Source organism: Podarcis raffonei, chromosome 10, assembly GCF_027172205.1.
Source record: "Podarcis raffonei isolate rPodRaf1 chromosome 10, rPodRaf1.pri, whole genome shotgun sequence".
NCBI lineage: Eukaryota > Metazoa > Chordata > Lepidosauria > Squamata > Lacertidae > Podarcis > Podarcis raffonei.
Genome location: NC_070611.1, coordinates 47838375 through 47851641, shown reverse-complemented (window position 1 = coordinate 47851641; position 13267 = coordinate 47838375). Strand labels below are relative to the sequence as shown.

General features: G+C 45.0%; 1 protein-coding gene across 2 annotated transcripts in view; it reads left to right on the top strand.

Moving 5' to 3' along the window:
• Positions 1 to 1598: 1598 nt before the first annotated feature.
• The window catches only part of MICALL1 (MICAL like 1), a 32596-nt gene continuing 20927 nt past the window's right edge, over positions 1599 to 13267 (top strand). For both annotated transcript variants that reach the window (XM_053407080.1, XM_053407079.1), the window contains exons 1-2: positions 1599 to 1830; positions 10922 to 10970. In XM_053407080.1, coding sequence (XP_053263055.1) covers positions 1685 to 1830; positions 10922 to 10970 — 195 coding nt within the window. In that variant the 5' untranslated portion in view covers positions 1599 to 1684. The remainder of the gene's footprint in view (positions 1831 to 10921; positions 10971 to 13267) is intronic.

Sequence of the window (13267 nt, the reverse complement as noted above, 5' to 3'; positions counted from 1 at the left end):
TAATTAGTTCTCCCAGAGAGATTTCCCCCTTGGCCATCCTGGACCATTAACAAACCGTCTTCCTAACAAAGGAAGGTTTTCCAGACTCTGCAACAATAATATGTGCCAGGCAGGTAGTATCTGTGTTGTAAATTAATGTGAAATGACAACCTGAAATTAAGTGGTCCAATATGCTTACAAGTCTTTGAGTTGGATCCGGACTAACTAAACTAGTTGCCCTTATGTCCCATGAGGATCCATGTGAAAAAAATAGTTATGATGACCTGCTTAAATCACATTGATTGCAAAGGGAATTAGGTGCAACTATCTAGGCTGGATTTCCCCCCAAAACATTTGCACTGGTTGGCCAGAACCCTAGAGCTGTGAATAGTAGATACATATACCTGCACATTTCCCCCTAGTGTAAGGTTACCAGACGTCCCTGTTTCCTGGGGACAGTCCTCATACAATCCATTGAAGTTGAAAAGTGTCCCTGGATTCATTGGAAAAAATCTTGTAACCTTACCCTAATGACTCTGTAAGGAAAAAAGGGGGTTAGGATTTAGTATTATTTCAGCTTAATTCGGGGGCATTTCAGTAACAGGTAACCTATGTATGGCCTTAGGTAGACACCATTTTACAGAAAATCAGCTTAGCCCACAGGACTCAGTCTGAGTCTGGGACATGATATTACAGATTTAAGTTTGGTCTGGCATTCGCTCAGGCCTTCCCTGCCACAACTACCAATCCTTCAGCACCAAACTCTTGCTTGTATGCCTGGTCTCCTCCAGCCCAGTGTCATGTCATGAAGAGCCTGATGGAGCAGACCAAAAACCCATCTAGCCCCGGAAGTGGGGAACCTGAAGCAACTAAGGGACTCAAAACTCCCACCAGCCCGAGCCAACAGAGGCCGATGGTCGGGGTGTGAGTGTTGGGAGTTGTAGTACAGCAACACCTGGTAGACCAAAGCTTGCCCCCCGCCCCTTGATCTCTAGACCAAATATCCCGCTTCCCACAGAAGCCACTTCGGTGCTTCCGGGAAGCTCACAGACCCGTTTCCCGCGGATGCAGCTGGCGCTGAGCGGCCCGCTGCCTCTGCCCATGGAAGCTCCATTTGGTGTTCCTAAAAATAAACTGCCGCATCTCCAGCCAGCGCGCTCCGCTGCCGGAGTCCGTCCCCTCTCGGCTGCCGGGGAGCGAGGCATGCCCTCCTGCTCCTCTCCAGCCCGGCGGCCGCGCCGCACCTCCCTTCGCCCGCCAGCTCGCGGCCCAGACGGGCTTCTCTCCCGGGGCCGCTCCATGAGTAACCGCTCCGGTGGGGTCGGCGCGGGGATCATCATCATGGGCGGAGAAGCAGCGGCGGCAGAGACAGGTCTGAGCAGAGCCCGGCGGTGTGGCTGGGCGAGAGAGGAAGGAGGCGCCCCCCGGGGGTAGGAGGCGAGCCGGGAGCCGGCAGAGGGAACCTGAGCTCGGGCCCCGGAGCTCAGCCTCCCCGCCCAAGCACGGGGCAAAGGAGCCGCGCCGGGCTGGGAGGCACAGACCCGCCTCGAGCCGCGCAGGAGCCGCCCGCATCCAACCAAGGCGCGCCCAGCCAGCCTGGCGCGGCTGCCTCTCCGCCCCATCCATGTCCCTCGGCCGGGCCAGGGCGGCGGCGGCTCCCTGAGCCTGGACCCGCGCCCCGCTGCTCGGCTCGTCGCCCGCCCCGATGTCGGGGCCCCGCAGCGCCTTGCAGGCCTGGTGCCGCCGCCAGTGCGAGGGCTACCCGGGCGTGGAGATCCGAGACCTCAGCAGCTCCTTCCGGGACGGCCTGGCCTTTTGCGCCATCCTCCATAGGAACCGGCCTGATTTGCTGTGAGTACCGGGCGAGCGCCTCAGACCCCCGACCCCACCTCACCGCGCCCCCCTCCGGGACTAGGCCAGCAGCCGCGCTCTCGCCTGGGCAAGCAGCCCGCCCGGGGGACGACTCCTCTGCGGCTGCGGAATGAAGATTTGAAAAGAGGGCAGGGGCGGAACAAGCCGTAGAGAAGGAAGGAAGGAAGCCCCCTGGCCATGGGGTAGATGTGGGGTAGTCCTCGAGTGGGATTTAGACGCTTTAGGAGAGAGGAGAGGGAGCCCAGGTTGCCACACCTGGCAGGTAGGAGGGGAAGCCTTGTCAACGGAAACATGCACTCAACCGCACACCCTTCTGCTCCATATTCATTGATCCTGAGTGACTTCTGTCCTTTGCTCATTACAGTTGCCAGTACAAATTAGGGCCTCGCCTCAAAAATGGGAGCCTAGAAAAGGCTGGAAGGAGAGTCCGCCCTTTTAATCCTTCTTTGATCACCCATAGATGTATATAGAGATTAGGGTAGTTAAAACGTGGGAGTAATTAATCTGCCTAAAGGTGATCTCATGACCCAGGTTGTGTGTAACCATGGTTTAGCCTGAACAAGCAGACGTAGAAGTTCCTAGACCAAAGATCATAGCGGCAGCTGCTGTACTATAGCGAGCAAAGCCATGGTGTTATGCTTGAACCCGGTCTCATGGTTCGGTCTTGCTGCAGAGGCACCGTGCGTTGTAACCAAAGTCTGTTTTTGGTTTATCACTCTCTCTTTTTTGAGAGCGGGAGACAAACCATAAACCTGAGTCTGGAGGGGACACTAATGTAAACCATGACTTAACTATGGGTAGTGTATTAGGGCTGGGAAAGGAGCACTATGGCTGCAGTTAGGCTGGGAGGGACTTGCATATTTGATCATTCGTGCTAAGCCATAGTTTGGCTTAGTTTTACGTGCAAACTAGGCCCATATATAAGGGAATACCAGATGAAGTCCTCGATCCATATCAAGGAAGAGAGGTTGTAGACTGTTTTTCTGAAGTCTGGGGTCTAGTTAGGCGGTTGAAAACATCCTTATCAAAGAGGACTTGGAGGGAGCAGATTGAACCTGATAATGGGCCTCCTCTTTGTTTGGGCTGCTCTGATGGGAGTGGTGGCCTCAGACTGCCATTGGTTTAGCTGCTCTGAAATCATAGAGGAGCTTTCCAGCCAAAAGAGAGGCATCTGATTATTGGGGTGCTGGTGGTGCCGTCTTAAAATCTGAATGCAACCTTTCATGTGCAACCTTTGATCAGTTCAGCTTCCTTATCTAACCCAGTACACTGTGGGGTTTCTTTATCACACACCTGGTTGTTGCAAACTGGTTGAGCCTTTTTCTTGAAAGAGAGACAGATTGCCTTTAATATGTGATAGTGCCAACTTCTCCTGACAATTCAGTATTATCGTTGCCATTTAGTGTAGTAATTAATACTTCACCTTCTAATCTCATTTTGAAAGCTTCCTGCATTGTCTCAGACAATGTGCTGCTTCCTTCCATATTACTATTTATAAACATGACTTGTGAATTGCAGCACCGGAGAATAACATCCATAGACAAAAGCAAGAGATTGATGAATGTGACCTAGTTTGTGTCCTTCAGTGACTTCTGTGCTTGTATTACAATGGACGGTTGCATCTGGTTGCTGCTTCCTTATGATCTGATTAAGTGCTTGGGAAGAAAAATTGGTGCCGTTTCAACAGGAAACTTCCTTATGTAGAACTTTGAGAGTGTTCAAATGCAGGTCTTACTTGGCAAAGGTTTTAATTTAAAATAAAAAGTTTAAAAATTAACTAGCATTTCGAATAACCATGTAGGTGAGAACTGGGAAACATGACCTTCCAGATGTTGCTGGACTACGAGCCCCATGATCCCTGACCATTGGCCATGCTGCCTGGGGCTGTGGGAGCTGGAGTCCAGCAGTATCTAGAGGGCCCTGCTGCAGACAGGGGATGGTATTTTTTAAAAAAATTCTTGAATTAGGACCTGTATGGTAGTTTGGGACAAACAAAAACACAGTCTAGATACGATAGAAATTGAAAATAGTAAAAATGTTATAAAAACAAATTTAACATACAGTTAAAACTCATTAAAAACTTGACCATCATTTTTTTTTTAAAGAAGTCTTGTCTGTCAACTGGGAAACTATGAACAAAAGGGCCAACTGAACTTTTGGGAGAGAGAATTCAGCAATTGAGTAGTTCCCAAGAAGGTCTTTTTACTGTTAGCCACACCTCCTTCGGTGGCAGAACAGGGCTACTGATGGCAACAGTAATGGACAGTAGGTTCGTTTTCATCATGCTTTGCCTCAAAGGTTCCTAGGGCATTTACTGACCTCTGCAGGAGACAGATTGCTGGGGTAGATTTTCCAGAAACACGTGAAGTCTCTGGTTTTGATTTTCTTGCAAGGCGGCCTTACACAAGCCAGTAGTCTCTCAGCTTCAGACCCTTCCCTCTCTGCTATTTGGAATCAAGAATACTGGCCTACCTTACAAAGCCATAAGGATAATTTATTGTGGTAATGTATGTAAATGGTGCCAAGGTGCGACCTGAAAGTGCATGAGACTTGCTGAAGTCTAAGAAAGTCTAGGCAATTGGCTGGATAGGTGACCATCTGGGCACCTTATGTACCCTGCATTGGATTCTATAACTGAAGAAAAGCAGAACGTAATTTTAAAAATAAATATTCCCTTGTTATATGTGTGTTATATTATCATCATCATGACTGGCCCTTTTTTATGAGAACATTTGCTACTCTTCAGAATGGAGACTGAATTGTGCTAACACATTATCTTGGTGATTTCTACTCTAATTCTGAGATGTTTTCAGTGTAGACACAGAAGGTTAGCTGCTAATTAAATCAGCTTCGGTTTAGCACAGGTCCGCACCACATGCAAGAGAGTAAACCCACAACCTGTAGCAAACAAGGTTTTGTTACTAGGACATTATTCTATCTTCACAGGTGGAGAAGTTCTTGCCAAGGGTCTCCACGGAGTGATGTGTGACATTGACGTGCGATGACAGACAGGCATGAAAACAGTGAACAATTCATACACTTTTTAGATGTGTGTGGCAGCTGTTAAGGGTCCAAAAAGCAGCTGTTTAATGAGCATGTGGCCTAAGCCAGCATCTGAACAAGTGGGTCAGAAGAGCTACATTCAGCAGTGGCAAACTTCTCCTCCAAACAGCTTTCCTATCCCATTAAGCAGAAGTCGTTGCTGCTAAATATCCAGGACATAAATCTCTTTTCTAGCAGATGGTCTAACTAAGCACTTCTCAGTTTAGTGAACTATACTGCAGACTTGACACATAGGACCTTACAAGGACATGGCACGTTAAGAAAGGATTTTCGAAGCAGCATCTAAGGGGAGTGTTGAATCATTTTAACCACTTTAGTATGCCTTGATTTGGAAGCAGGGAATCTAAGAGTGGAAAGAACCACTCGAACAGATCAAAAGCAGACCCTCTCTCCTTCCCTTCATATTAATGGGTTCTGGCTGTGGTTGCAAGGTCCTCCACATGGACTGGCTGTTTCAGCTGAGGCCTTGGAGAACTCAAAGAATCTGCTTAGACCACAGTGAATTCTATAAAAGCCCTGAATGCTCACATGCAGCTGTGCTATTAATCATTGCCACAGCTTACACAGACCATATGATCAGGGCTTTGTGTGGTAAAAAGTAATAGAATTGATGAGTTGGAAGGGACGGTGAGGATCATCTAGCTCAACCCCCATTCAATGCCGGAATCTTTTGTCCAAAGTGGGGCTTGAATCCACAACCCTGCGATTAGGAGCCTCATGCTCTACTGACTGAGCTATCCCAGCTGCGCTACCACCAAATAAATCAAAACTCCACTAAGGAAAGATTTCTGTGACTTGAATATAATACTTTTAAATTCTTATTTTGTGTAATTTAGTCTGTATGTTTACTGACTTATTCAGCTTGCACTAGTTATAGGGGAGGAATGTTCTGCCTATTGGCCATGTGAAATCTTGCAGTCATTTTGACCTGAGATTTCACCAGGGGTTGTCAACGTGCTTTTAAGCATATCTTCACAATCTTAAGGACTAGGAACTTGATTTTTTTTTTTTAAGTATAGGCACCAAAGAAGCTGAATTATGTTATTTCCCCCTTCCCTGCGCACCATTGTGGAATACACACAGCTCTATTTGTAGGGGGCACTGAAACTGCCTTCGTATACATCATTGGTGGTGAACTAGATATGGGTTGAGGAAGAGGATGATAGACCCCTCCACCCTCTCTGTTCATTGTGGCCATTCAGTGAAGGTGATGTGTGGCAACCCATATGTTCCTTGCCGTTCACTCGCACCTGGAATAAGCCTTGCCCTTTTGTTTTCAGGGTAGTCGCTCCTTTTTCTGACTACACAATGAACCAGAGGAGCCTGGGATCAGACACAGCTTTTCAAACCCTGGGCCAGTGAGTTGCATGTTGGTTCAATTTGACCAATGAGCTCTCTCTCTCTCTCTCTCTCTCTCCTGTATCAGTATTAATACCATCCTTGGGCTCAGTGAAGTTTTCTCTGGGCTGTGGTGCCTCTGTACATGCCAAGCATTAAGACACCATTTATATACGAGCAGCTAGTCAATGTTGTGTCCTGGCTGCATATAATTCCCGTGCTTTATTTTTTTGTATGTGAGATGATGACAGAGGAGATTAACAAATAAATCACAAAGAGAAATCCCTGCTGCTTTAGAATTAGCAGCTAGAGGCCCTGGGCTAAACCTGGCTCCTGAGAGGCGCTGCCTGGCTCTCTGTGCTGCCAACCTGGGGGCAAGATGGATATAGAGAAATCAGCATCTGTGGTACGGGATAGGGATTAAGGCCCATCAGCTCCCCCTCACCTCTCAAAGTAGGTTTCTAAGATTATTATTTGCACAGAGAGAGAAGTTTGCAATATCATATGACCCACTTTTGCCTCTGCGTTGCCTAAACCCGCTCCAGCTTTGAGCCGAGCCCCTCCTGGCTGTATCTGTGCTGAAATCCCATCCTTTCTTAGTGAGTAGTTCCTGCAGTTGAGTCTCCATTGGATGAATGAGCTTAAAAGCAGTACTGCTAGGAGGCCTTGCTGGGAAATACACGAACCTTGCTTGGATGAGAAAAAAAGTGTTTTGTCCTCCTGGAGAAAAATGAATGTTTAGCTTCACGTGTCTTTGATTATCCAGTTGTGAACTTCCTCGACTCCGGCTATAACTAGCACATTTCAAACCGTGTTTCTGAGCTGCTGCTCTCAGCTGCATCTTTTCCTTCGCTCTTCCCTCCCTCTTTCACTATTGCTCAGCAAGCTTATGTTGCTCAAGGAAAGCTCATGCAGAACAGGAGTGCCTTATACTCCACCTTTCCCTGAAGGATCTAGTAGTTAGTCAGTGGCCAGAAGGTTCTTCACTGAGGTCACTTCAGTAATGGGACTACCCACACCGTGCTAGCTAGGTTTGCTTAGGCTGATTTGCAGATCAAACTTTTTGGGGCCTGAAATGTGCGTCTCTGAAACAGATGCAGTAATGCTACTGGGTGGTGCATAAAAAGCAATGTTTACTCTAATGCCGGAATTCTATTTCTATACTCTCAGGTCCCTCTTATTTCCGGGACTTGCATTTAAGGCTAAAAAAGTACACCTTTTTTTCTCTTGAGGGTACTCACTCAGCAATATGCCAGTGAGATGGCAAAGTTCTCTCTGTGTTTTGTGTGAGGAACATTGCTAGGTAGGGCCCACAAATTGAAACTCTTCTTACTTGGCAGTTTTTATAAGTAACATGAATAACAGGAAAAGAAAGACATGCATAGACCAGACCTACATATGTTTGTTCAGGAAGTTAGCCATATGGAGTTCCTGAGAAAGTATTCATAAGATTTCAGTCAAAGTTAGATTTTGTTGTCCTTAAGTCTGCAGTTCGTAAATTAACACAGGACACGTTGCAGAGAATGTAAGTGCTAAAACTCTTTGCTTTGCAGGGTTGAATAGGGTAGCAGGAGAACAGACTAAATTAAAAATAAAATTCTTGTGCAACTGATGAAATGCATCCATGCGAAGAAAGGGAGCTTAGCCTCATCCTTAATCAAAGTTCTTGTTTTCCTGCACATGAAGCAGCAGAGGGTTGGACTAGATGACGCTCTGGGTCCCTTCTAGCCCTACAATTCTATGATCTTTGACTTCATCTCAGGTCCATGGAGATGCCTAATTAAAGGTTTAAAATACACACACAATTGCTGAGATCATTGGGCAGATGGTGCCATCATAACCAATCATGGTTGCTGTTATGGTGGATGTGCAACAACTCAGACATTTGCAGATCATGCCCTAGCTTGTTAAGTTTCCTCCTTTGCGAAAGGTACTGGAAATCTTGGCAAATGTTACCTCTTTTGCTGAACAAGCGTCCACACCATTAGCAATTAAGGGTAGTTTTAGACTCTGGATGTAATGGTCTTACACCCCACCCCCTTTAGGTGGAAGCACTAACTTACTTCACAGTGTGGCAAACCACAGCCTTCCCCTATGATGCTGTCATTGCTGTACACAAAGTTTTTCTTCAACTACAGGATGCTAGGGTAGAGTTGCCATATTTCAAAAAAGGTTTTTTTGTTTGTTGTTGTTTTGGCCAAAATCTCCCCCCCCCCCCAAATTGAAGTTTTTGAGCTGTTTTTTAAAGGAAATTTGCCAAAAACCCAACACTTCTGACATGGGTTGCCATACACCCGGGTTTTCCCTGACAATTTTACCGATTTTGGGAAATTGCGCCCAGGCGCTATTTCCAACAGACAAATCCCAGATATGTCCAGAAAATTCTGGACGTATAGCAGCCCTCTGCTAGGGGAAATGTCATGTGTGAAGCAGTCCACATGATGGTATATTCCTGTTTGGATAGACTGAAATGTCATATGTGCACTGGCTAAGAACATTTTGTTTTTTTGTTTTTAGATAATTACTTTTTTTTAATAAGATATTTATTAAAGTTTTCAATATTAATACAAAAGGAAAAACAATCAAAAAGAAAAAAGAAAAAATAACAACAATACAAAAAATAAGAATAATTAAAAACACACAAAATTTCCATTACTTATTTTCCATTAACTTGTTTCCCAGACCTCCTCATACCTCCCTTTTTTGTATTACAATTCAAATTGTTAATTCAGCAAATCCTTATCAATAAGTTTTACCCTACTTCTAAACCTTTTTTTCCATATTCTCTTTAAACATTACAGCTAGAAACCACTTAATTTCTATCCAACATAATTCTAACATTCATTAATTTTACAGTGTTTCTGTAAATAATCTTTAAATTTCTTCCAATCTTCTTCCGCTGACTCTTCTCCCTGGTCTTGGATTCTGCCGGTCATTTCTGCCAGTCCCATATAATCTATCATCTTCATCTGCCATTCTTCCAGAGTGGGTAGATCCTGTGTCTTCCAGTACTTTGCGATGAGTATTCTTGCTGCTGTTGTAGCATACATAAAGAAAGTTCTATCCTTCTTTGACACCAAGTGGCCGACCATGCCCAGGAGAAAGGCCTCTGGTTTCTTCAGGAAGGTATATTTAAATACCTTTTTCATTTCATTATAAATCATTTCCCAGAAAGCCTTAATCCTTGGGCACGTCCACCAAAGGTGAAAAAATGTACCTTCATTTTCTTTGCATTTCCAACATTTATTATCGGGCAAGTGATAAATTTTTGCAAGCTTGACTGGTGTCATGTACCACCTGTAAATCATTTTCATAATATTCTCTCTTAAGGCATTACATGCCATAAACTTCATACCGGTGGTCCACAACTGTTCCCAGTCAGCAAACATAATGTTATGACCAACATCTTGTGCCCATTTTATCATAGCAGATTTTACCGTTTCATCCTGAGTATTCCATTTCAACAGCAAGTTATACATCCTTGACAAAATCTTAGTTTTAGGTTCTAACAGCTCTGTTTCTAACTTTGATCTTTCCACCTGGAAGCCAATTTTCTTGTCCAAATTGAATGCCTCCATTATCTGATAATAATGTAGCCAATCTCGCACTTTGTTTTTTAATTTCTCAAAACTCTGCAATTTCAATCTATCTCCTTCTTGTTCCAAAATTTCCCAATATTTTGGCCATTTGGCCTCCATATTGAGCTTTTTCTGAGCTTTTGCTTCCATTGGTGATAACCACCTTGGAGTTTTATTTTCCAATAAATCTTTATATCTTATCCAAACATTAAACAATGCTTTCCTGACAATATGATTTTTAAATGCTTTATGTGCTTTGACCTTGTCATACCATAAGTATGCATGCTCTAATGGTTATGGGGTTGCTCGTGTGTAAGTTGCCGCCACTCCTGGGTAGGTGGCCTGGTTAAACCTTTCCTGGCTGGACAGCCCCTCACTTCGTGGCTGCTCAGTCGCTGGCAGAATCCGACAGTGGGCGTTTCTTCAACCTTTTCCAACATAAAAGTTGTTTGACGCCCAGGCTCCTCCTAGCCTCCCTGCGTGGAAGCCTTCTGCGCAGGGTGGGCGTGGGTAGCGGAGGACCTGTGCTCTCCCCGCTGGTGTCCAGTGAAGAGTCTCTGAGCCTGCTCTCCGCTTCCCCCATTGGCCTCCCTCCATCCCTGGTGTCGCGCTGAATTTCTTCCCCAACAGGAGACCTGCCTCTCTCCCTACTTGGCCCCTCTCCAGCATCGTCGTGGAGCCCCTCCTCCTCCTCTCGTTCCGATGGCAGTTCCCTGACAGTGTAGAACTGTACAGTACCTTTGTGGAGCAGCAGTGGAAGTGTTGGTTTTCTTTTGAAAATAATAATAAGAACCAAAGCTCACTTTTTATCTTTGGTCGCCCTAAAATCAAGGTTCTACAGCCTGCATTTCCTGCCTTTGTGTTTTGTAAAATGCCATAGTCGGAAGCTTTCTTTTCCTGCCTGTAACATCAAGGACAATTACACTACAAAGATTCTGTGGTTTTAAAAGTGTGCTTTGAAGTGTCTCTATACTAATGGTTACCCAGAGATGCTGCCTCTCAGATCTCATGTGTGATCTGGTATAGATTGAACTGTGCTTCCTGCTCCTCTTGTAACACCTCCTTTATTTATTATTATTATTTTCTTTCAGGGACTTTAATTCGCTTTCCAAGGACAATGTATACGAGAACAACCGCTTGGTGAGTCCCCGCCTCTGTCTTCCCTCTTGATTACTTCACTTAATTCTGACGCCATTCTGGCTTACAACAGGGTTTGAAAAAAATCCCAGGTACCTGGTTGCCCAGGTGTCTAGAAAATACGATGCTGGCACTCAGATATTTTGGCAACTGTTTCCAACCCTGGCTGCATGATTGTGTTTCTGATGGCTGCATTCACTTCTTGAAGTACAGAGGGGATTATCCCTCTTATCTCTTCCCACCTAAATATAAATATGTTGATATCCAGCAAGTGAAGATATTGAAGTATAAATAAATATAAATAGTCATTAATTAATAATAAATATAGAATCACCCAAAAGGTCATCTACTGTGCCCACCAGGATGATCTTGTGTGCTCCTGTTTTTGTGTTCTTCTAAGTACCCAGGTTCTGCAATTCACTCGCTTGCAAATTCCAAATGTTCAGTCTATATAAAGAAATGAGGATGTTCCCTTTTCATCTTATGAATGTCAACTGCCTTGTCCAGTAACTACCAGCTTTTGCTTCTGGAAAGTGTTGGACCTTCAGTTTTCTGTAAAGTTTAAATGGATGCGTGCAAGGCATGTGGACCAAAGGTTTTGATCGTGAGCTGCTTAATGTTTCTGGGATAGAGATGGGCCTGGCAAGGGAATTGGTTTGTATAGGAAAAGGAGCAGAAATGAAACTGAAAGCAGCCAGTACTGAAAAGAAGGAAGAATGTGTTCACTTAGGAAGTTTGTATGATTTTATCTCAGCTTAATAAGATGAAATACCAATTAGACTTTTGGCTGTACACACAGACTCTTGGATCCTTTCTTCCTTGTACAAACAAACTTTTAGCTATAGTTTCCCATTTTGTCTGAACTAGGAAACTATGGTTAATAGCTTCAGAACAAGCTGGAATTATGAAACCTTTCAGCTAAGTTTTAATCAGAGTAGAGTCATGGAATTTAAAGAACATTACTAAGTTGGTGAGGGGCAGAAGGGGCTTGGCAACCTGGGAAGGCAGCCCATCTAGGAAGAGGAAAATTCTAATCCTAAACCTCCGCTGTCTTGTGGGATATATTTGGGAGAAGAAAAAGCTGAGGAGTAAACCCTAGACAAATCTGGAGTCCTCAAGACGGTTGGATGGTGCCTTTTACACCTCCTTCTGGCAACTCCTGCAGCCAAGCTGGTACCAAACATACTGCTCTGCTTTCCTTTGGACCACATCAGTGAGGCCAAGAGGGGGGCTTTGTTGCCTGGGCAGTCCAAGACCTCCATACACACTGCCCAGGTTTGTGCCCCAGGAAGATCATTTTGGTGCTGCTAACACAGCGGTTTGGTTTCACTCTCGGAGGCACACTCCATTGTCTCTAGACAGTCTGATGCTGACTAGACGTAAACTGAAGACTCCCTGACATGTTTGCTTGCTTGTGTGAAGGATGGGGCAAAGGCCTCAAAGACTCTCTCCTCTCCTCTCCTCTCCTTCCTTCCTTCCTTCCTTCCTTCCTTCCTTCCTTTCTTTCTTTCTTTCTTTCTTTCTGTTATTTATTAATGTCATATGCCACCATTCCTCCCAAAAGAGGTTGTGACTTATTAAGATGAGATATGGCCATCTGAATGTGGTCAGTGTACAGCTCCATCCTTATTCAGACAGACTGAATAAAACTAGTTGCAACCAGACTGTATTTGTTAGAAACTCTCTTCCCCTCCCCCCGCCACTCTGTTCCTTAAAAACAGAAATCAAGTTCAGATTTCCAGGGTAGCATATGAGATTCCACATTTGCACAGCAAACTTGCAGACCCAAATATGCAGCCCAGCATGATGGACTTGCCATGACAGTGGAGGAATGTGCTTAGATTTCTCTTTGTGGCCTGCCAGCGATACCAAGCAAGTGTAAATAATAATCTCAGCTGGGCAAACAAGCGTTGATGTAATTGCAGACCTCTGCTGGAGATGGGCTGGTTCTGACATAATCCTTTGTGGTTCCATTCTGGAAAACGCCAGAGCAAACCATATGTACCGTACAAATGTTCAGGCATACTTAGTCAAGAGTGCCTTTATTGAAGTTTTGCCTTTATGTTTCCCTTGGCACTAAAGTCATGGTACCAGGCTTTCTTACTGTGTTTAAATTTCCAGCCCAAGACCAAATGGAACCAAGCAGAAGTTTGCAAGTTTGATCCCTGGTATCTCCAGGTAGCACTAGGAGAGACTGAAATCCTTGAGAGCCACTGCCTGTGAGCATAGACCATTCTGAGCTAGAGGGACTTATGGTCTGATTCAGTATAAAACAGATTCCTAGGTTCCTGCTGCTGTGG